This window comes from Scyliorhinus torazame, chromosome 7, assembly GCF_047496885.1.
Source record: "Scyliorhinus torazame isolate Kashiwa2021f chromosome 7, sScyTor2.1, whole genome shotgun sequence".
In the NCBI taxonomy this organism is placed as follows: Eukaryota; Metazoa; Chordata; class Chondrichthyes; order Carcharhiniformes; family Scyliorhinidae; genus Scyliorhinus; species Scyliorhinus torazame.
The window spans coordinates 13372528-13393734 of record NC_092713.1 but is presented as its reverse complement, the minus strand read 5'-3'; the positions used below and the strand labels follow the sequence as shown (position 1 = coordinate 13393734).

At 50.5% G+C, this 21207-nt stretch overlaps 1 protein-coding gene across 1 annotated transcript in view; it reads right to left on the bottom strand.

Moving 5' to 3' along the window:
• Positions 1-229: 229 nt before the first annotated feature.
• The window catches only part of LOC140427252 (di-N-acetylchitobiase-like), a 44754-nt gene continuing 23776 nt past the window's right edge, over positions 230-21207 (bottom strand). The window contains exons 4-7 of the mRNA XM_072512851.1: positions 13395-13566; positions 13212-13309; positions 5450-5611; positions 230-856 (exon numbers count right to left, since the gene is read on the bottom strand). Coding sequence (XP_072368952.1) covers positions 653-856; positions 5450-5611; positions 13212-13309; positions 13395-13566 — 636 coding nt within the window. The 3' untranslated portion in view covers positions 230-652. The remainder of the gene's footprint in view (positions 857-5449; positions 5612-13211; positions 13310-13394; positions 13567-21207) is intronic.

Sequence of the window (21207 nt, the reverse complement as noted above, 5' to 3'; positions counted from 1 at the left end):
CTATTTCCATTTTCTGTTATTACGTTTCTCAAAGCGAGCAGTGAGCAGAGGAGACTATACTTCATTCACACACCATAATGGGGGAAACGTAAATTCAAGGGTTATCAAAGTTCAAGATGTTAACGCAGGATAAAATAGAATCTAATAGAATCAGCATTTGGAAGTAAGATGCAAATAATCAGACTGCACAAATGTCTCTGAAAAATTGGACACGAGCCAAGAGCAAGTCTGAATTGTAAGAATTTAATGACCACATGTTTGAGCCTAATTTGGAGAATTGATACAGATTTTGTGTATTTTACAAACAACTAAATAGACAGCTAAAATAATCTTCTCGGGTAAATCACATTTGCTTTCCATCGACGAGAAACACATTTCAGACATAAAATGTTGTATCTCCTCCCTCGATCTGTATTAGTTTCATTTTTGATGTTGGTAGGTAGTTTATCTTTTTCTGAAAACCCCCCCCAGAAAATGCTGGATCAACTCAGCAGGTCTGGCAGCGTCTGTGGAGGGAGAAACAGAGGTAACGTTTCGAGCCCCGACGACGTTTCTCCAGATCCGAAAACGATCTGCTGTTTTTTGCCTTTGTCACTTCTTCCTGTGTTTGACAGCGAAACATATTAATCTGCCAACGGGAAGATTAAATGGTTCAAGCTCTCCATTTTCTTCTGATTGGACACAGAGAATTCCACATGTCTTCAGTTTGCATTGCTGCCGTTGGATTGAAGCTGTGGTTTAAGTTATTTCCAAACATAGCACCGATACCACGGAGTTTTAATTTCTTCATGATTGTTGCCTTTAGTGAAAGGCTCTCTGGGTCATCATACCAGACCTCGTGGTACGACGATCCCTCCTGCCAGAGAAAGGAATGATGTTAGGACCAATGCAGGATCTTAGACCCAATATTGAACATTTATCAGTTTTTAAAATACATTCAGCTTGTGTTTTATTAAGAGGACAGGTTTAGGTGAACAGAGGGAAAGAAAGACATAATCATTAAATTGTTCGAAACCCCAGTTATTATAGATTATGGAAACTACGGCAATCTTCCCTGTGCTGCTGTGATCTGCAAGTTGCCTCATTCCATTGACACGTGACGAGGACAAGATAAATTATGTTTCAGAAAAGTCTCATTACTGATCCTTCGTAGAGACCACAGGACCGCGAATATGACGGAATAGATAACGGGCTGGATTCTCCGTTGACGGGATCCTCCATTCCGTCGACAGCGCACTCACGCCCGCAGATTTTCCGATGGAAACCCCATTGGCCGGCTGCCGGGATGGAGAATCGAAGAAAGGGTGCGGCGGGACGGAGAATCCCGTCCAATAACTTTAATTCTTCAAATAACCAAAATGAGCGCCGTCAATGGTATTCACTTGGTGATTAGACTGTGGAGTAGGGTCTGAATAATTTAGAATGGTCATGATGCTGTTAAAATAGTTGAGTCTGTTCATCATGACTAAATTTGTCATTTCTCTCCTAACACGAAGAGCCTAAATTTAAACCAATCACATAACTATCTTTCTGAATTAAACAGACACAGTCACCGCAGTGTGAAGGTTATTCTTTAACATCTTCATGACCTCTTTAAGGGGCATCTTGACAAATACATGAATAGGATGGGAATAGAGGGATACGGACCCCGGAAGTGTAGAAGATTTTGTTTAGACGGGCAGCATGGTCGGCGCAGGCTTGGAGGGCCGAAGGGCCTGTTCCTGTGCTGTACTTTTCTTTGTCTCTGTTCTTTGTTCTTGGAAGACCAGCTCCAAACAGTTCCCAGTCTATCATTTAAATGGCCCAAAGCAATGAACTCATCTAGAAGCTGTGAAACATGCACACAAGGCACATGCTTACAAGGGAATTTGTCACTCAGAGTAGTGACTATTTATTCTGTTCCTCTTTAAAAACTTTATCACAACTTTCAGAGCATCTAAAGTACTGGACAACCAATCAAGCGTTTGGGGATTCCGTGTGAAATGCAGCAGGAAATTTAGACACAGTAAGCTCCCACAAGTAGCATGTGATATTGATCAGATAATCTGTCAGTGACAGTTGCACGTTAAATATTTCTCAGGATAACAGGGAGGACACCTCTACTCTTCTTGTTGGAACTCTCATGGATTTGGGCTAAGGGATCAACAGTTATTGGGGAAGGCGGGATCAGGGTATTGAACTTGATGATCAACCCTGATCATTTTTCAAAAAAAATATTTTTATTCTTCTCCTTTTTCACATTTTCATCAAATTTACATCAACAAATAATCAACAATAGCAACAAACACAGTGGCACTCCCCTGGCCAGCAGTCCTTATCCCCCCCACCCTCAAACAGCTCCCAACATTTTGAATGAAGAAGAATCCCAATCCACCATCAACCCATACAGAATCATCAATAACTTATACATTTCAAACCCCTCCCCAACCACGTGCCCTTAGTGTTCGATGTCATCCAATTCATGTGAATGCATGATGGACAAGGCTCATGAGTTGTAGAACCCTTCCATCCTCCCCCTCAACTTGAACTTTACTTTCTCGAGCATTAAGAACTCCAGGAGATCCCCCAGCCACGCCGTGGCACAGGGCGGAGTAGCCGACCTCCACCCCAACAGAATCCGCCTTCGGGCGATCTGTGAGGCGAAGGCTAAGGCACCTGCCTCCGCGCCCGCTTCCAACCCCGGCTGATCCGACACCCCGGATATGGCTTCTAATGGACCCTGTTCGAGTCTCACATGCACCACCTTTGAGATTACCCTAAAGACCTCCCTCCAATACCCCTCCAGTTTAAAACAGGACCATAACATATGAATGTGATTTGCGCACCCCCCCCCCCCCCAACACCGTTCACAAACATCCTCCATCCCCTCAAAAAGTTTGCTCATCCTCGCTCTTGTGAGGTGCGCCCTAAACACCACCTTCAACTGTATCAGCCCCAACCTCGCGCACAACGTTGACTTATGCACCCTCCGTAGCACCTCACACCACAACCCCTCCTCCATACCCTCCCCGAACTCTTCCTCCCGCTTTGCCTTAATCCCCTCCAGTGATATTTTGGGCCCCATTCTCCTTTACTGACTCCAAAATCGCGAAACGCGATTGGGCGGAGAATAGCCTCTGACGCCGGTTTGATCCAAATCGGGGAGCTCCGGCACCCCGAAAATGGAGTAAATGCATCGCTCGCCACACGGGGCTAAAGTACAGGAGACATATCATTAGCGGCCCTGACACTCTATTCTCCGGGGCCTCCGCGGTTCACCTCCTTCGATAGGCCGAGTTCCCGATGGCGCGGTTCACTTGTGCTCTCAAAAGTCGTGAACCTGGTGTGGTGGCTGCTGAGCGAGAGAGAGAGGAGTTAGGAAATGGCGTGGAGTGACTGTGGGCTGCCGGCCCGGGACCCGCCGTGCTGGCTGGGGGTGGTGGAGGACAGGCCGAGCAGCCAGGGTGGACCCCACAGGACTAGGGCGGTGCTCAGGCACCGACTGCCATCACGGCGGCCACCTTTGCTGCACACCCACTGATCGCCCACCTTGGCCCCTGGCTCTACACAGTGACACCGGCCGTGTGGGTGAGCCCACCCCCCGCACCCCACCCCCTGCCACGGCGCGCACACCCGCCCCCAACCACCCCGCCCAACCGGCCGCCACCCACCGGGGGACCACCCAGGGCAGCATCCACGGCGATCCCCCTTTCCTCTGGGCAGCCGACCGCGCCCAGTGCCCCCTGCTCGGGCACGCTGAGGCACCACAGCTCTGGTGGTCACCCTCCGGACATCTCCCGCTCCCGGCGGTTGTGCGCAGCCGTCTCCTGGGGGTGGGGGGGGGGGGATCAACAAACAGCACGACCATTAGACGTTCTGACGCATGCAGCCCAGGGGTTGGGTAGATGGTGGCCTCAGTGTCCAGGGCACTCACCATAATGAAATGAAAATGAAATGAAATGAAAATCGCTTATTGTCACAAGTAGCCTTCAAATGAAGTTACTGTGAAAAGCCCCTAGTCGCCACATTCCGGCGCCTGTTCGGGGAGGCTGGTACGGGAATTGAACCCGCGCCTTGGTCTGCTTTACAAGCCAGCTATTTAGCCCACTGAGCTAAACCAGCCCCTGATGAATGGTAGGGGTGCTGGCATGTGGGTCAGGGTGGGGGTACCGCTGGCCCCCACCAAGCTGAACGCTGTGTCACAACATGGCCTCCTCCACTCCCTCCATCTTCTCACTCTGCTCCCTCACCTCAGCCGACCTCCTCGCAACAGCTACCTTCACCGGAGCAATTGCCACCTTCACCAACGGCTTCAATGCCCCCGCCATCTCCTTTCTCAGCACCTCCATATGTTTCGCAAACTGCTTCTCGAGCTCCACGGTCATCACCTCCGTCTTCTTCTCTGCTGTAAGAAGTGCGGGTCCACCCAGCGGCCCCGCCTCCTCCATCTTGTCAGCCCCAGGGCTGGTCCTCACACTCGATGGTGAGCCCTCACTCTCTCCCTTCTTTATAGCTTCTTAATTGTTCATGAATTGCCCCCAGGACCGGGCATTAAAATTCCCCCAAAATATGCCTCAAGCAGGAGGCATCCAACGTGTGACGACTCCTCTACATGCCACTCCAGCTGCCTTGCACTCTGGACTCAGCCGCGCACTCTGGACACCTCGCGCTCTGTACCCAGCCTCGCCGCCCTGGACACCTCGCGCTCTGTACCCAGCCTCGCCGCCCTGGCCACCTCGCGCTCTGTACCCAGCCTCGCCGCTCTGGCCACCTCGCGCTCTGTACCCAGCCTCGCCGCTCTGGCCACCTCGCGCTCTGTACCCAGCCTCGCCGCTCTGGCCATCTCGCGCTCTGTACCCAGCCTCGCCGCTCTGGCCACCTCGCGCTCTGTACCCAGCCTCGCCGCTCTGGCCACCTCGCGCTCTGTACCCAGCCTCGCCACTTCAGCTGCCGTGCATTTTGGACTCGGCCCCCGCCGCCCTGACTGCCTCGCGTTTTGGACTCAGCCCCCGCCGCTCCGGTTGCCACGGACTCGATACCTCTGTTCCGGTTGCCACGCACTCTCGTGGGGGTTTTTTAGCCTCGAGAAGGTTGTCCCTCACAGGCCCGGTGCTCTTTACAGCCTGAGGTGAGTGAGGACCCCGAACCTCGCGCTCCATTTATCCTCCGCTCACTGTTGAGTGTCCCTCACAGGTCCGGTGCTCTTTACGGGCTGAAGGTGAACAGCCATGATCATAATGAATGGCGGAACCGGGCTCGAAGGGCCGAATGGCCTCCTCCTGTCTGTTTTCTATGTTTCTCTGTTTCAAATGAACATTTTCTTGTCATCTGCCCAACTCTGCACATTTATTCCTGGTACTCTGAACTTTGTGCGCAGAGAATGCTGAACAATGAAACGCTGCGATGTCTGCATTGTGTAGAGAATGTTAGAATGCACAGGCTTCCATTGTGCCGTGACTGATAATCTTACCTTGTAAACAAAATATGGGGATTGGTAATTATCATCCCAGTATCTTCCTGTAAGCGATTTGGACAGCTTCTCCATGATCAGTTTGTATGGAATGTTACTGGCAACTTGAGAGCTGCAAGGAGCTCCTTTGAACGGAGATTTTAGAATTTCACATCGACCAGGCTGAAAAATACAAGAAGGATGAGAGCATAATGATTGTGGATATAGTTATTCTGGTAACATCAGAAATGTAGAAAGAGACTGGCTGACCTGCAAGTGTTTGGGCAGGGAGGGAAAATTAAGTTCCAGGGGAGAATTGAGGATTTCCATACTCAGCAAGGACATTAAGCATTATGGAGCGACGGAAACTGTGAGAGTTCAGATTCAAACCAGTGAACACCAAGTGAATCTAGGAATAGGCTGGAGGGATTGAATGGTCTACTCCACATCTGATTCTGTGTTCAACAAATGGGCTTTGAGAAAGGCTTTGAGATGCTTACAATATACAGTCGATAGAATGCCAGTGAAGGCCCCATGAAATTCGAGATTAAGCAGCTCAGAAAGGTCCAGCACACTTTGATGAATGTCACTATCAAGGTCACGATTCATGTTAATGTTTTAGGTCTGTATTTCACATTTATAACTTCCGTCAGCTACCATTCTGGGATTTGAAGCTGTTTGCCTCCTGTAGCAGCCTGACCATCTGGGTGACAGGTTCAGTGATATTGGGTGGGGTTGTCCGTCGTCCGAAATTGTGTCTGCCGATCGGGCGGAGAATGGGCTCCGACGCCGAAATTGGGGCCGGCGCCGGTCAGCCATGCCCCGCCCCCTGAGAAATGGCATCATCGTGATGCTCGCCGCACGCAGCCACAACGCCGTCGCTGCCTCCTCGGCTGGCCCACTCTCAGTGCCCCGCCCCCGATGGGCCGCGTTCCGACGGCGCCGACCACGTGTGGTCACACACATCGTGAACCCGGCGTGGCGGCTGCGGACCGTGTCCAGCGCCGCCACACTCGGCCGGGACCCTTGCCGCTGGCCGGAGGGGGGGGGGGGGTGCTTCTGCGAGGGCTGGGGCACTGGTGGGGGTGTGGTCAGGGGTTTGCCGTGGGTCCCGGATGGCGGGCTGGGTCCACGCACGGCCGGCCATGTCGTACGGTGCTACCGGTGCAGGCCGTCAGCCGTGTGCCTGCGAGGCCCGGGAACCGGCCACTCACCGGCTGTTTCCGGCACGGGAGGCGGGAGTTCCAGTCCGCGCCGGTGCTAGCCCCTCACTGGGACCGGAATCAGCGAGGCGTTCACGCTGATTGTTTTGACGTAAACCTCCAACGGATACTCCATTCGAGCCGGCACTTAGCCACAGAAACGGTGAATCCAGCCCATTATCTTTATTCCACTATCTTCCCTGAGATGCTGAAACTTAACAGGTTTCTCTGCTTTCAGTTTATTGGAGTGTTCTGGGGCTGGCAGTGTGGCCTCAGATAAACCCTGGGAGCCATTCAGTGCAGATAAAGGTCTTGAGTTCAGAGAAACCCAGGACGGAGCAGCTTGTTGAATCTAGTGGCCTGCAAAGGAGTTGGAAATGCGCCAGTGATTGGAGACAGGAATGTAACCGTACAGGACTGTAACGATGTTGTGCCGACCACCTATCCTAATCTAAGATCAACCTAACCTACACCCCTTCAATTTACTACTGTAAATGTCCCTAATGACTCTGACTCCACCACCTCTGCTGGCAGTGCATTCCACACACCCACCACTCTCTGTGTAAAGAACCCCCTCTGACATCTTCCCTATACCTTCCTCCAATCACCTTAATATTATGCCCCCACGTGACAGCCATTTCCACCCTGGGGAAAAGTCTCTGGCTATCCACTCTATCCATGCCTCTCATCACCTTGTACACCTCTATCAAGTCACCTCTCTGCCTTCTTCGCTCCAATGAGAAAAGCCCTAGCTCCCTCAACCTTTCTTCATAAGACATGCCCTCCAGTCCAGGCAGCATCCTGGTAAATCTCCTCTGTACCCTCTCCAAAGCATCCACATCCTTCCTATAATGAGGCGACCAGAACTGGACACAATATTCCAAGTGTGGTTTAACTAGGGTTTTATAAAGCTGCAGCAAAACCTCGCGGCTCTTAAACTCAATCCCCGTGTTAATGAAGCCAACACACCATACGCCCTCTTAACAACCCTATCAACCTGGGTGGCAATTTTGAGGGATCTATGTATGTGGACCCCAAGATCCCCCTGTTCCTCCACACTTCCAAGAATCCTGCCTTTTACCCTGTATTCAGCATTCAAATTCGACCTTCCAAAATGAATCACTTCACATTTATCGAGGTTGAACTCCATCTGCCACTTCTCAGCCCAGCTCTGCATCCTGTCAATGTCCTGTTGTAACCTGCAACAACCCTCAACACTATCTACAACTCCCCCAACCTTTGTGTCATCGTCAAACTTACTAACCCACCCTTCCACTTCCTCATCCAAGTCATTTATAAAAGCCACAAAGAGCAGAGGTCCCAGAATAGATCCCTGCAGGACACAACTGGTCACCGACCACCAGGTGGAATACTTTCCATCCACTACCACTCGCTGTCTTCTTTTGGCCAGCCAATTCTGTATCCAGACAGCCAAATTTCCCTGTATCCCATGCCCCCTAACTTTCTGAATAAGCCTACCATGGGGAACCTTATCAAATACCTTACTAAACTCCATATACACCACATCCACTGCCCGACCTTCATCAATGTGTCTCGTCACATCCTCAAAGAATTCAATGAGGCTTGTGAGGCGTGACTGCCCCTCGCAAAGCCATGTGGACTATCTTTAATAGAACTCTGTGGGCGGGAGAATCGCGAATCGTGCCATGCCGCCACGACGCCGGGGCACAATTCTCAACAGAGCGGAGAATCGCCGCCATCGGCGCTGGCGTGGTCGGTGCGGCGCCGGTTGGGGTATGCGCCGATTCTCCGGCCCGGATCCCAGTCCCACCGGCGCTGTTCTAACATCCTCTGAGCCAGCGGGACCTCGGCGTTGAAGGGGGGAGGGGTCTGACCCCAGGGGCGGGGGCTCTGTAGTGGCCTGGCCCGCAATCGGGGACCACTGATCGGCGGGCCGGCCTCTCTGTCTGGGGGCCTCCTTCCCTCCGCGCCGGCTCCTGTAGCCCTGTGTCATTTGGCGTCGGGGCCGGCGTGGGGAAGAAGGCCGCTGCGCACGCGCTAGTTGGCGCCGGCACAACTCCGTCTATGCGGACCCCGCGGCGCCGTGTTCACCCCAGCGCCGTGCTAGCCCCCTGTGGGCCGGAGAATGGGGTCCCAGTACGGGCGCCAACGCTGGAGTAAAACACTCTTGTTTTGCCACCGGCGTTGACACTCTGCTGTCCGAGACATCCCCGGCCCTGGCACCCGGGAAGCAACATACCTTCCGGGAGTCTCTCTCGCGACCACAGAATCTCCTATCCGTTCCCCTAACCATTGAGTCTCCCATCACTATTGCTTTTCTATTCTCCCCCTTCCCTTCTGAGCCACAGAGCCAGACTCAGTGCCAGAGACCTGGCCACTATGGCCTCCCCCCGGCAGGTCATCTCCCAATCAGCATCCAAAACGGTATACTTGTTTCGAAGGGCAATGGCCACGAGGGATCCCTGCACTGTCTGCCCCTTTGTTTTCCTTCCCCTGACTGTAACCCAGCTATTCTTGTCCTGTACCTTGGGTGTGGCTACCTCCCTGTAACTCTTCCCTACCACCCCCTCTGCCTCCCGGATGATCCGAAGTTCATCCAGCTCCAGTTCCCTAATGGGGTCTCTGACGAGCTGGAATTGGGTCCACTTCCCACAGTTGTAGTCAGCGGGGACACCAGTTGTGTCCCTCACCACCTACATCCTACAGGAGGAGCATCCTACAGGAGGAGCATGGAACTGCCCTAGCCTCCATCCCCTCTGATCTGAATTCCCAAAGAGATTTGAAAGGAAAAAAAAAATTAAATATCCGTTATGCTCTTAAAAAATATATTATATATATATATACTGCTGTTACTCTCTCCAGTGAACCCTCTAAAATTGGTGATTCTGCTAAATGATACAAAGATAGCTTGCTGCCCCCAAAAACAAGCACAGTACGAAGTCTTACACCAGGTTAAAGTCCAACAGGTTTGTTTCGATGTCACTAGCTTTCGGAGCACTGCTCCTTCCTCAGGTGAATGAAGAGGAAGGAGCCTGGAAGGAAGAGGAAGGAGCCTTCACCTGAGGAAGGAGCAGCGCTCCGAAAGCTAGTGACATCGAAACAAACCTGTTGGACTTTAACCTGGTGTTGTAAGACTTCGTACTGTGCTCACCCCAGTCCAACGCCGGCATCTCCACATCATCCCAAAAACAAGAGCAAACAAAAAAAAAAACAACTCTTACCTTACAGAATGTAGCTGCCGTGTGAACCAACTGGGACTCTGCTCCCAGTCAGCTGCACTCTCTGTAAAATTCCGGCTCCCTTCTCGCTCTTTGAGGAATGAAATGAAAGGAGCACCTTGCTCCCTCCTCCCCTAACTCCCTCAGTCATCAAACTCTCACTGTAGCACTCACATTCACCCCCAATTCAGCACTCCATTGACATTGAAGCAATTCGAGTATGAGGGAAATTTGTGGGAATTCAGAGGCGAGACCTTAAAATCTCGAATGAGGGTGACAGAGGCCTATTGAGATTTTGTGGCTCACAGTGGTCACTGACATCTGGGTCAGCTGCTGAGAAATCCATGGGATCTGATTTTGTCACACCTGCCATTTAATGCACAATGTGGTGTGTCCTGCCATAGTTTTCCTGTCAATTCATACTTGCCTCTTGCTAATTCTGCATGTTGGAGTACAAGATTGATATAGATAGTTTTACTTTGTTTGCACTATTGCTTCACAGCGCCAGGGACCCGGCTTGGGTCAGTGTCTGTGCGGAATCTGAACGTTCTCCCTGTTTCCAGATGCTCTGATTTCCTCCTACATGTCCCGAAGAACGTGTTGTTAGGTGAATTGGACATTCTGAATTCTCCCTCAGCGTGCCTGAACAGGCGCCGGAGTGTGGAATACAGGAACTTTATTCTCTTAGTGGGTAATTGGGATTTCAAACTTTGGCCCGTAACGTCCTGGCTGCCCAGCGTTGGATTTGGGGGGGAGGGGAACACAAAAGATTCCCTTGGGAATCCCTCTCAGAAGTTTCCAAGTAAGGGTTTACTTGGCATTTGCCAGAAGCACTAACTTTCCCTGGATAATTGCACTGCCTTGGGAACTAGCTGACAAAAGGTTTCAAGTTGCTAACTTTGCATGGTTCTGTCAGTTTTATGCTGATAGTAACTCTGAAACAGGTAGAAGGGAAAAAAGCATTTCTAACTTCAACGCAACAATTTTAAAGAGCCAGTCGAACTCCACACGAGAAGTTTTAGAATACTCATGGACAAAGACGAGAGTGGTCCTAAAGGAGGAGTGCTAAATTGGGGGAAGACCAACTGTACCAAAATTCGGCAGGAGCTGGGGAATGTGGATTGGGAGCAGCTGTTTGAAGATAAATCCACATTTGATATGTGGGAGGCTTTTAAAGAGAGGTTGATTAGAGTGCAGGACAGACATGTCCCTGTGAAAATGAGGGATAGAAATGGCAAGATTAGGGAACCATGGATGACGGGTGAAATTGTGAGACTAGCTAAGAGGAAACAGGAAGCATACATAAGGTCCAGGTGACTGAAGACAGATGAAGCTTTGGAAGAATATCGGGAATGAAGGACCAATCTGAAACGAGGAATCAAGAGGGCAAAAAGGGGTCAGTCATATCTTTAGCAAACAGGGTTAAGGAAAATCCCAAGGCCTATTATTCATATATAAGGAGCAAGAGGGTAACTAGAGAAAGGGTTGGCCCACTCAAGGACAAAGGAGGAAAGTTACGCGTGGAGTCAGAGAAAATGGGTGAGATTCATAACGAGTACTTTGCATCGGTATTCACCAAGGAGAGGGACCTGACGGATGTTGAGGTTAGGGATAGATGTTTTATTACTCTAGGTCAAGTCGGCATAAGGAGGGAGTGATGTGTTGGGTATTCTAAAAGGCATTAAGGTGGACAAGTCCCCAGGTCCGGATGGGATCTATCCCAGGTTACTGAGGGAAGTGAGAGAGGAAATAGAGGGGCCTTAACAGCTATCTTTGCAGCATCCTTGAACACGGGTGAGGTACCGGAGGACTGGAGAATTGCTAATGTTGTCCCCTTGTTTAAGAAGGGTAGCAGGGATAATTCAGATAATTATAGACCGGTGAGCCTGACATCAGTGACAGGGAAGCTGCTGGAGAAGATACTGAGGGATAGGATCTATTCCCATTTGGAAGAAAATGGGCTTATCAGTGATAGGCAACATGGTTTTTGTGCAGGGAAGTTCATGTCTTACCAACTTAATAGAATTCTTTGAGGAAGTGACAAAGTTGATTGATGAGGGATGGGCTGTAGATGCCATATACATGGGCTTCTGTAAGGCATTTGATAAGGTTCCCAATGGTAGGCTGATGGAGAAAGTGAAGTCTCATGGGGTCCAGGGTGTACTAGCTAGATGGATAAAGAACTGGCTGGGCACAGCAGACAGAGAGTAGTAGTGGAAGGTAGTTTCTCAAAATGGAAAACTGACCAGTGGTGTTCCACAGGGATCCGTGCTGGGACCACTGTTGTTTGTGATATACATAAATGATCTGGAGGAAGGTATAGGTGGTCTGATTAGCAAGTTTGCAGATGACACTAAGATTGGTGGAGTAGCAGATAGTGAAGGGGACTGTCAGAGAATACAGCAGAATATAGATAGATTGTAGAGTTGGGCGGAGAAATGGCAGAGGGAGTTCAATCCGGGCAAATGCGAGGAGATGCAGTTTGGAAGATCCAATTCAAGAGCGAATTATACGGTAAATGAAAAAGCCCTGGGGAAAATTGATGTACAGAGAGATCTGGGTGTTCAGGTCCATTGTACGCTGAAGGTGGCTGCGCAGGTCGATAGAGTGGTCAAGAAGGCATACGGCATGCTTTCCTTCATCGGAAGGGGTATTGAGTACAAGAGTTGGCAGGTCATGTTACAATTGTATAAGACTTTGGTTCGGCCACATTTGGAAAACTGCGTACAGTTCTGGTCGCCACATTACCAAAAGGATGTGGATGTTTTGGAGTAGGTGCAGAGGAGGTTCGCCAGAATGTTGCCTGGTATGGAGGGCGCTAGCTATGAAGAGAGGTTGAGTAGATTAGGATTATTTTCATTAGAAAGACGGAGGTTGAGGGGGGGACCTCATTGAGGTCTACAAAATTATGAGAGGTATGGACAGGGTGGATAGCAAGAAACTTTTTCCCAGAGTGGGGGACTCAATTACTAGGGGTCACGAGTTCAAGGTGAGAGGGGAAAAGTTTAATGGAGATATGCGTGGAAAGTTCTTTACGCAGAGGGTGGTGGGTGCCTGGAACGCATTGCCGACGGAGGTGGTAGAGGCAGGCACGATAGGGTCATTTAAGATGTATCTAGACAGATACATGAATGGGCAGGGAGCAGAGGGATACAGATCCTTAGAAAATAGGCGACAGTTTTAGATAGAGGATCTGGATCAGCGCAGGCTTGGAGGGCCAAAGGGCCTGTTCCTGTTCTGTAATTATTCTTTATCCTTTGAGACACCCCCCCCCCCCCCCCCCCCCCACGCTCCTGAATTCCCAAAGGAGTCCCTCACACCACAGATCAACTGTCTTCAGTCCCACTCGCCGTGCAATGCACACCAATCATAGATCCTCACCTCAAAGAACTTCTTGCAAGTATAGTCATGGCCAAACCATGGTATTCCCATCACAAGCTTTCTGGGGTCGACACCCAGACTGATGTAAGCAGAGAGTCCTTAGTGATCAAAAATATGACTGTGTTAGGATAAGATCGATACACACAAGCAGCTCTCTTGAACAGGAGTTTACATTAGACATACCTGATAAAGTCTGCTCGTAGGGAGCATTTGCTTTTGCAAAGCACTCATCCCACATTTGAAGATGTATGCCATAGGATTTCACAAACAAAAAGTCACAGGATTTGGACATTATTGCATAATGCTGGCATCTTTCATGAAGGCAGGTTGGAGTCCAAGGAACCATCAGTGATACCTGAGAGACAAAGAAGTTAATTGGATTTCACATTTCATGTTCGATGACTCTAGTAGTTACTCAGGGTGGAATATTCTCGGCCTGGCAGCAGTGGGAAGCTTGGTGCAGCATTATTTGATGGGAGGCCAAAGGTCAGTTTTCCAACGGCGGGATGAGTTAAAGGTGAATCGACCTTCCTGACAAACAATGCGACAGGCCATTTGCAATGCATTGGCAGATTTGGCATGCTCATCAAATGGCCACATCGATTAATACCCCTGCCTGATGTGTATGTGACTTGCACCTGGTGTGTACGACACCCGCCTGTTCTTTGGAGTGACGAGATGTTGCTGCTGTTGCTATGGCCTCTTGGGAACCGCTCACATATCTCAGCCTCTCCATTCGGATTGGGTACTCATCAGACAAACTGCATGAAGGAGGGGCACAGGAGGGAGAAGGAGCACCAGCGGGCAAGGGTGGAGCGGAACCGGCACCCGGCTAGACAGACAGACCGCCCTGGGCAGGAAGGGAGACAGTAAGTGAATGTGGGAGCGCAGGAATACAGGATAGAGAGAAGGATCTTGTTTGTTGGGTTTCAGGTCCTGTGGTGGGTTGGGCGAGGGGGTGTCCAGGCTGAGATGGGAGTAGAGTGATGTCCCAGAGGGTGGGGCCAATGATTATCTGAGGTGGGGTCCTGGGAGCTGAACAGAGGGAAGAATCACAGTGAGGGGGAGGGGTGGGATGAGGTAGAGTGATAGTCAGGTAGCTGAAGGGTTTCTGTGGGACCCAGTAAATGGGAGGGCTGAGGGTAGGGTGATCCTGGGGGTGGTAACGGGTGTATTCTCAGAAAGGAACAAAAGAATGTGGAGTGGGACCATCAGGAGAATGCTGAATGGTGACAGAGAGAGGAATGGTTACATTGGGTGGGTCACGGGTGATTTGGAGAAGGTGATGGGGGAGTGTTGAAGGTGGTGGGGTGAGTCTGGGATGTGACGTGCACAATTCCATACTTTTCATTATAGAACTGGCTGGAATTCTACGGTCGTTGAGCTTCGCCTTTCCCGCGGCAGGGCACCCCCAGCTGTGGGGTTCCAGCCGGTGTGAGGGGTCTTCAATGGGAAATCCCGTTGACAAGCGGCGGGAAGATAGGACGGCGCACGGCTGCGAAACGCAGCTGGGGGGGGCCAGAGAATTCCGCCCCCTGTCACTCTGAAACTCCAAGCTCACATCCTCCCGGGTGAATGAACGTACCTGACAAGGGCTCACGTGCTCAGTTTTTCTGTGTTGGCGAGGCAAAAGGCTGTCTGTAGAGACTTAAGTGTAATAGAGGCAAGATAGAAAGTGTCAGGATGGGGGTGTTCACAGATGGCTGTCAACACACTGGTCAAAGAGCTGCTTCACATTGATAACCTCACAATGCTCGGCACAGCCCAACACACAGGCCCAGTGAATTCTCTCCCACCCACTGGGATAATCCCCCAGATTTCTGCGATGCACAGGCTGCAGGTCCGAGCACAGATCCGGCAGCCACGATGAATCCAAGGCAGCGGCTGTCCTTTCCACATGCCTTTGATTTTATTTGATTTAATTCATTATTGTCACATGTATTAGTATACAGTGAAAAGTATTGTTTCTTGCGTGCTGTACAAACAATGCGTACCGTACATAGGGAAGGAAGGAGAGGCTGCAGAATATAATGTTACAGTTATAGCAAGGTGTAGAGAAAAGAGCAACTTAATACGAGGTAGGTCCATTCACAAGTCTGATGGCAGTAGGGAAGAAGCTGTTCTTTAGTCGGTTGGTACGTGACTTCAAACTTTGGTATCTTTTTCCTGACGGAAGAAGGTGGAAGAGAGTATGTCCGGGGTGCGTGGGGTCCTTAATTATGCTGGCTGCCTTTCCGAGGCAGCGGGAATTGTAGACAGAGTCAATGGATGGGAGGCTGGTTTGCGTGATGGACTGGGCTACATTCACGACCTTTTGTTGTCTCCTGCGGTCTTGGGCAGAGCAGGCTCCATACCAAGCTGTGATACAACCAGAAAGAATGCTTTCTATGGTGCATCTGTAGAAGTTGGTGAGAGTTGTAGCTGACATGCCAAATTTTCTTAGTCGTCTGAGAAAGTAGTCGTTGGTGGGCTTTCTTAACTATAGTGTCGGCATGGGGGGACCAGGACAGGCTGTTGGTGATCTGGACACCTAAAAATGTGAAGCTCTCGACCCTTTCTACTTCATTCCCATTGAAGTTGACAGGGGCATGTTCTCCACTACGCTTCCTGAAGTCGATGACAATCTCCTTCGTTTTGTTGACATTGAGGGAGAGATTATTGTCGTCGCACCAGTTCACCAGATTCTCTATCTCATTCCTTTTTTAAAAATTCCCCCCTCCCTTTTTTTTCCCTTTCTTTTCCCCCTTCCCCCCTTTTTCTTTTCCCTTCCCATCTCTCCTTGACCACTTTTTTTCTATATAAGATTCTTTTCAAGAGAATTTGTTTTTTTAAAAAAAAAACAATGTAAAAAAAAAAGTGAAAACATTTCTTTCCCTTTAAAAGTTTTCTTTTCAGAGTTTTGTTTTTACAAAAGGGGAAGTTCTTTTTTCTTTTCCCTCACTCACCCAGGGTCGAGAGAGAGAGAGAGAGAGCCTTCTGGCTGGGAGTCCCTCTTTGTTCCTGCCTCGTGGTGGTCACCGCCAGGGGGTGGGGGGTGGGGGGGGGGGGTCGGTTCTTGCTGCTGGCTCGGTCCCCGCTTTGGTCCCTGCCTTTGTCCGGGCCGTCGCTCGTCCTACCCTGTGCTCTCCCGCCGGCGGGGGTGGGGGGGGGCTGTCGTCGGTCGTTCCTGCTGGCTTGGTCCCTGCTTTGGTCCGGGCTGCCGCTCATACTGCCCTGCGCTCTGCTGCCGTGCGTGGGGAGCGGGGATTCCGGCGGATCGCTTTGCTTCCAAGCGCCCAGTTCTCCCGCTCTAATGAGCTTTGGAGTCCGGGTTTAACTTTGTCCCCGCTCTCTTGTTGCGGGGGGTGGGGGGGGGGGGGGGGGGGGGGGGGGGCAGACGGGTGAATTTGCGCGCTTGGCTGCAAGTTCTCGGCGAGGAGCAGCTCGCAACTTTGTTCCCCTCCAGGAGCTCCTCTATCCGCGACCGCTCACTTCCCTCGCCGGAAGCCTCATCTCTCTATCTCATTCCTGTACTCTGTCTCGCCATTGTTTGAAAGCCGACCCACTACAGTGGTGTCATCAGCAAATTTGAAAATCGAGTTGGAGGGGAATTTGGCCACACAGTCATAGGTGTATAAGGAGTATAGTAGGGGGCTGAGGACACAGCCTTGTGGGGCACCGGTGTTGAGGATGATCGTGGAGGAGGTGTTGTTGCCTATCCTTACTGATTGTGGCCTGTGGGTTAGAAAGTTCAGGATCCAGTCGCAGAGGGAGGAGCCGAGACCAAGGCCACGGAGTTTGGAGATGAGTTTTGTCGGAATAATAGTGTTGAAGGCTGAGCTGTAGTCAATAAATATGAGTCTGACAAAGGTGTCTTTGTTATCTAGGTGTTCCAGTGTTGAGTGCAGGGTCAGGGAGATGGCGTCTGCTGTGGACCTGTTGCAGCGGTAGGCGAACTGCAGTGGATCAAGGCAATCCGGGAGGCTGGAGTTGATTCGTGCCATGGCTAACCTTTCTAAGCAGTTCATAATAATGGGTGTCAGAGCCACTGGACGATAGTCATTAAGGCACGCTGCTTGGCTTTTCTTTGGTACAGAGATGATGGTCTTCTTGAAGCAGATAGGGACCTCAGATTGTTGTAAAGAGGTTGAAGATGTCTTTTATCGAACCTGCGAATGCCCCCGCCAGCTGATCCGGGCAACACCCGAGCACTCGTCCGGGTACCCCATCCGGGCCAGTGGCAATCGTGGGTTGACCTTTGAGAAGGCTGCTCTGACATCTGCAGTGGTGACCTCAGATACAAGTTCATCCGAGGCCCCTGGGGCGGAAGGCGCGCTCTCGCTGACCTCTTGTTCAAAGCAGGCAGAGAATGCGTCGATCTCATCAGGGAGGGGTGGATTGGAGCCGGTGATTTTACATGCCTTCCTCTTGTAGCCCGATATGTCTTGCAGATCTTGCCATATTCGGCGGGGGTCCGTGTGGCTAGCCTGGGACTCCAGCTTTGTCCGGGACTGTCCTTTGGCATCTTTAATGGATCTCCTTAGATCATATCTGGCTTTCTTGTAGAGGTCAGGGTCGCCTGACTTGAACGCCTCAGACCGAGACTCCAGCAAGCAGTGGATATCCCTGTTCATCCAGGGTTTCCGGTTGGGAAACACGCGGATTTGCTTCTTTGGCACACAGTCTTCTACACACTTTTTTGACCCCAGCGGGGTCATTCCCTTTCGGAAACTGGAGCTTTGCTGTTAGTTTCCCCAGTGTTGCTGCTCTCCTGTCTCCGTACAGGTCCCTCACTGTCCTGTCTCCATGTTTTTGAAGGAGGCGTCTATTTTTGCCAGCGCGAATTTATGTTTTTTGTAGATGAGGCCACAGCAGACTCTGCACCAAGATTGAAATGGTGCCTGAGCTGGTTCCAGGTCCTTAGCGTGGCCAATACCACCGGGTGTATTGATGATTTGGCTGGGGAAATGGGATGTCCCTATATAGGAGGTCTCCTCCATCCGCACCCATTGCATCTCCGCCTCTTTCACCCACCTCTGTACCCTCTCTGCATTGGCTGCCTAGTGGTAGAGTAGGAGGTTTGGCAGCAAGCTTCCCATACTCCTCCTTCTTCGTAAAATACTTTTGCGGATTCTTGTTTGTTTTACCGGCCGTACAAACGCCATAATCAATTTATCTACCTTGGTGAAGAAGGCCTTGGGAATGGAGATCGGGAGGGGCCTGAATAGGAAGAGGAATCTTGGCAGCCGGGTAATTTTTATCGGCTGCACTCTTCCCGCCAGGGAGAGCGGGAGCCAGTCCCACCTCCGCCGGTCTCGTGACCTCCTCCACAAGGCCCGACATGTTCCACTTTATGGATCCGTTTCCTGCCGTGGGTTATCTAGATACCCAGGCATCGGAACTTGGTTCGGGCCCGTTGGAACGGCAGCGTTGCCAGCTCTGGTTTGCCCCCCCCCCCCCCCCCCCCCCCCCCCCTGGGGGTTCACAGGGAAGATTTTGCTCTTGTTTAGCTCAGTGGGCTAGATAGCTGGATTGTAATGCAGAACGAGGCCAGCAGCGCAGGTTCAATTCCTGTACCGGCTGAGAATTCTGAATTCTCCCTCTGTGTACCCGAACAGGTGCCGGAATGTGGCGACTAGGGGTTTGTAACTTCAATGTCACTTCATTGCAGTGTTAATGTAAGCCTACTTGTGACAATAAAGAAAAAAGAAAGATTAAGTTTGGGAACCCGAGAAGGTCTGAACTCTTTAGGAGTTCCATTATTCCTTCCATGCTGGCTGAGCGGTTTGAGATGTAGAGGAGCAGGTCATCCTCATAGAGTGAGATCCCGTGCTTTCTGTTTTCCCTTTGAATGCCTTTCCACCTCTCGACAACCTGAGAGTGCGAGCCTGCTTGTCTTGACAAACTCGGTCTGATCTTTTGCAATTACTTCTGGCAAGCAACTCTCCAGTTGCCTCGCCAGAGTCTTCGCCAGGACTTTGGTATCAGTGTTCAGAAGCGAAATGTGTCTGCATGACCCACAGTCCGTCGGGTCTGTGTCTTTCTTAGGGGTCAGTGATATTGAAGCCTGTGCCATTGTGAGCGGCAGGGTCCCCCTCGACATCGAGTCCTTGAACATCTCCTACAGGTGAGGGGCCAGTGCTGCTGCAAACATCTTGTAGAAGTCCACTGGGAACCCTTCTGGACCTGGTGCCTTCCCTGACTGCATGACGTTGATGCTCTCCATGTCCTCCCCCAGTCTGAGCAGTGCTTCCAGTCCCTGTTTCTTTTCCTCCTCCCCTGCTGTTATGCCCAGCCCAGAGAGAAATCATTTAATCTTCGAGTCCCTCCCTGGAGGCTCGGAGGTGTACATCCCTGGTGGAAGGTCACAAAGGCCTCGTTGATCTTTCTTGGAGTTGTGACGAGTCTGCCATTCCCGTCCCTCACTTGCGCTATCTCCCTCGTGGTCCGCTGCTTTCTCAGCTGGTGTGCCAGTAGGCACGGGCCTGGTCTCCACATTCATAAAAGGCCACTCCGGGTCTGGCGGAGCTGCTTCACCAATGTACCGGTGGACATCAGATCAAATTCCATTTGCAGTTTTTTCCCTTCGTCAACAGCTCCATGGTCGGGGCTGTGGAGCATAACTGATCAACCTAAAATGTGGAGTCGATCAGCCGTTGCCTAGTCACCCATTACTTCCTGTCCCTGAGAGCCTTGAATGTTAATATTTCTCCCCTCATCACCTCCTTCAGTGCCTTCCAGAATGTGGAGGGCGAGACCTCCACATTTTGGTTGCAGGTTACAAAACTGTCGATGGCTTGTGACATGCTTTCGCAGAACGACTTATCGGCAAGGATTAATTGGATTGAATCATTTGAGGAAGTAAGAAGGAGGGTTGAAGAGGGTTTTGCAGTTGATGTGAGCAATCACTTTGGTGATATGCATATGCATAGTACTGCATATATATGACCTCTGACCAGCAGATGGGGACAGAAATCCACCATGTGACTCCACAGAACCGGGAGTTGGTTGTAAGTCATACTAGAGGACAGTCGCATTAGAAGTAGCTCCAGGAGAATTCAATTATTCGCTACCGTTTGTATTATAGTTCGTTAGTTATCTTTCCACGTGTTAATTTTGTTAATAAACGATCTTACTAGTCAAAGAACTAGATGTTCTGTGTGCATCTTTACTATGGCCACAACGCAGAACATAACATGGTACCAGGCGTGTAGAACAATTGAAGATAATTACGGAGAAGACGGACGAAACAGACTGAAGAAAGAAAAAAGAACATTCTTCCACCTACCCGGTAAACTCCTGGCAACTAGAACTCAACGCACGGACTGACTATGAAATTAGAGATGGGAGGTGTGAAGCTTCAAGTCACTGGTAATGTAGTTGAGAATTGGCGTGTTTGTAAGCAGCAATTCAGACTCTATGTTGCAGCACTTGGCCTGCAGGCACAGCCTGACAGGTGGTGTATTGCGTTGCTGCTCATGGTAGCTGGTGTCAAGCCATCAAAATTTATAATGCCTTCGCGTTCGACAGCGAAGCAGAAAGCAAAACCTTCAATGAAGTAATTAAACACTTTGATCGACATTGCTCCCTGATAAAAAAAATGAAACGTTCGAGCGTTATATACACGTTTCGCACACGCACACAGAAGGCGGGCGAATCTTTCAATAGTTTTCTGGCCGACTTGGGGTTGAAGGCGCAGTCGTGCGATTTCAGTCCACTAAAGTCGTTTATGACCTGTGATCAGATAGTGTTCGGGATATCAAATGATGGTGGCTATTGAGGGAATAAGAGCTTCAATTAGAAAAGGCTATCAAGATGTGTCATGCTCAACCTGAAACATTTAGGTGCCAATGTGGAAGAAGACGCCAGTGCAATAAGCTTAGAGACGCATTCAAATAAGAAACATAGTCCCTGTGCGGGCAGCCATTTTAAACAGCCGACGGGATCCGCCATTTTATGCCAGCGTTGCGGCAAGCGACATGGTCCACGACAATGTCCAGCATTTGGGAAGGTGTTG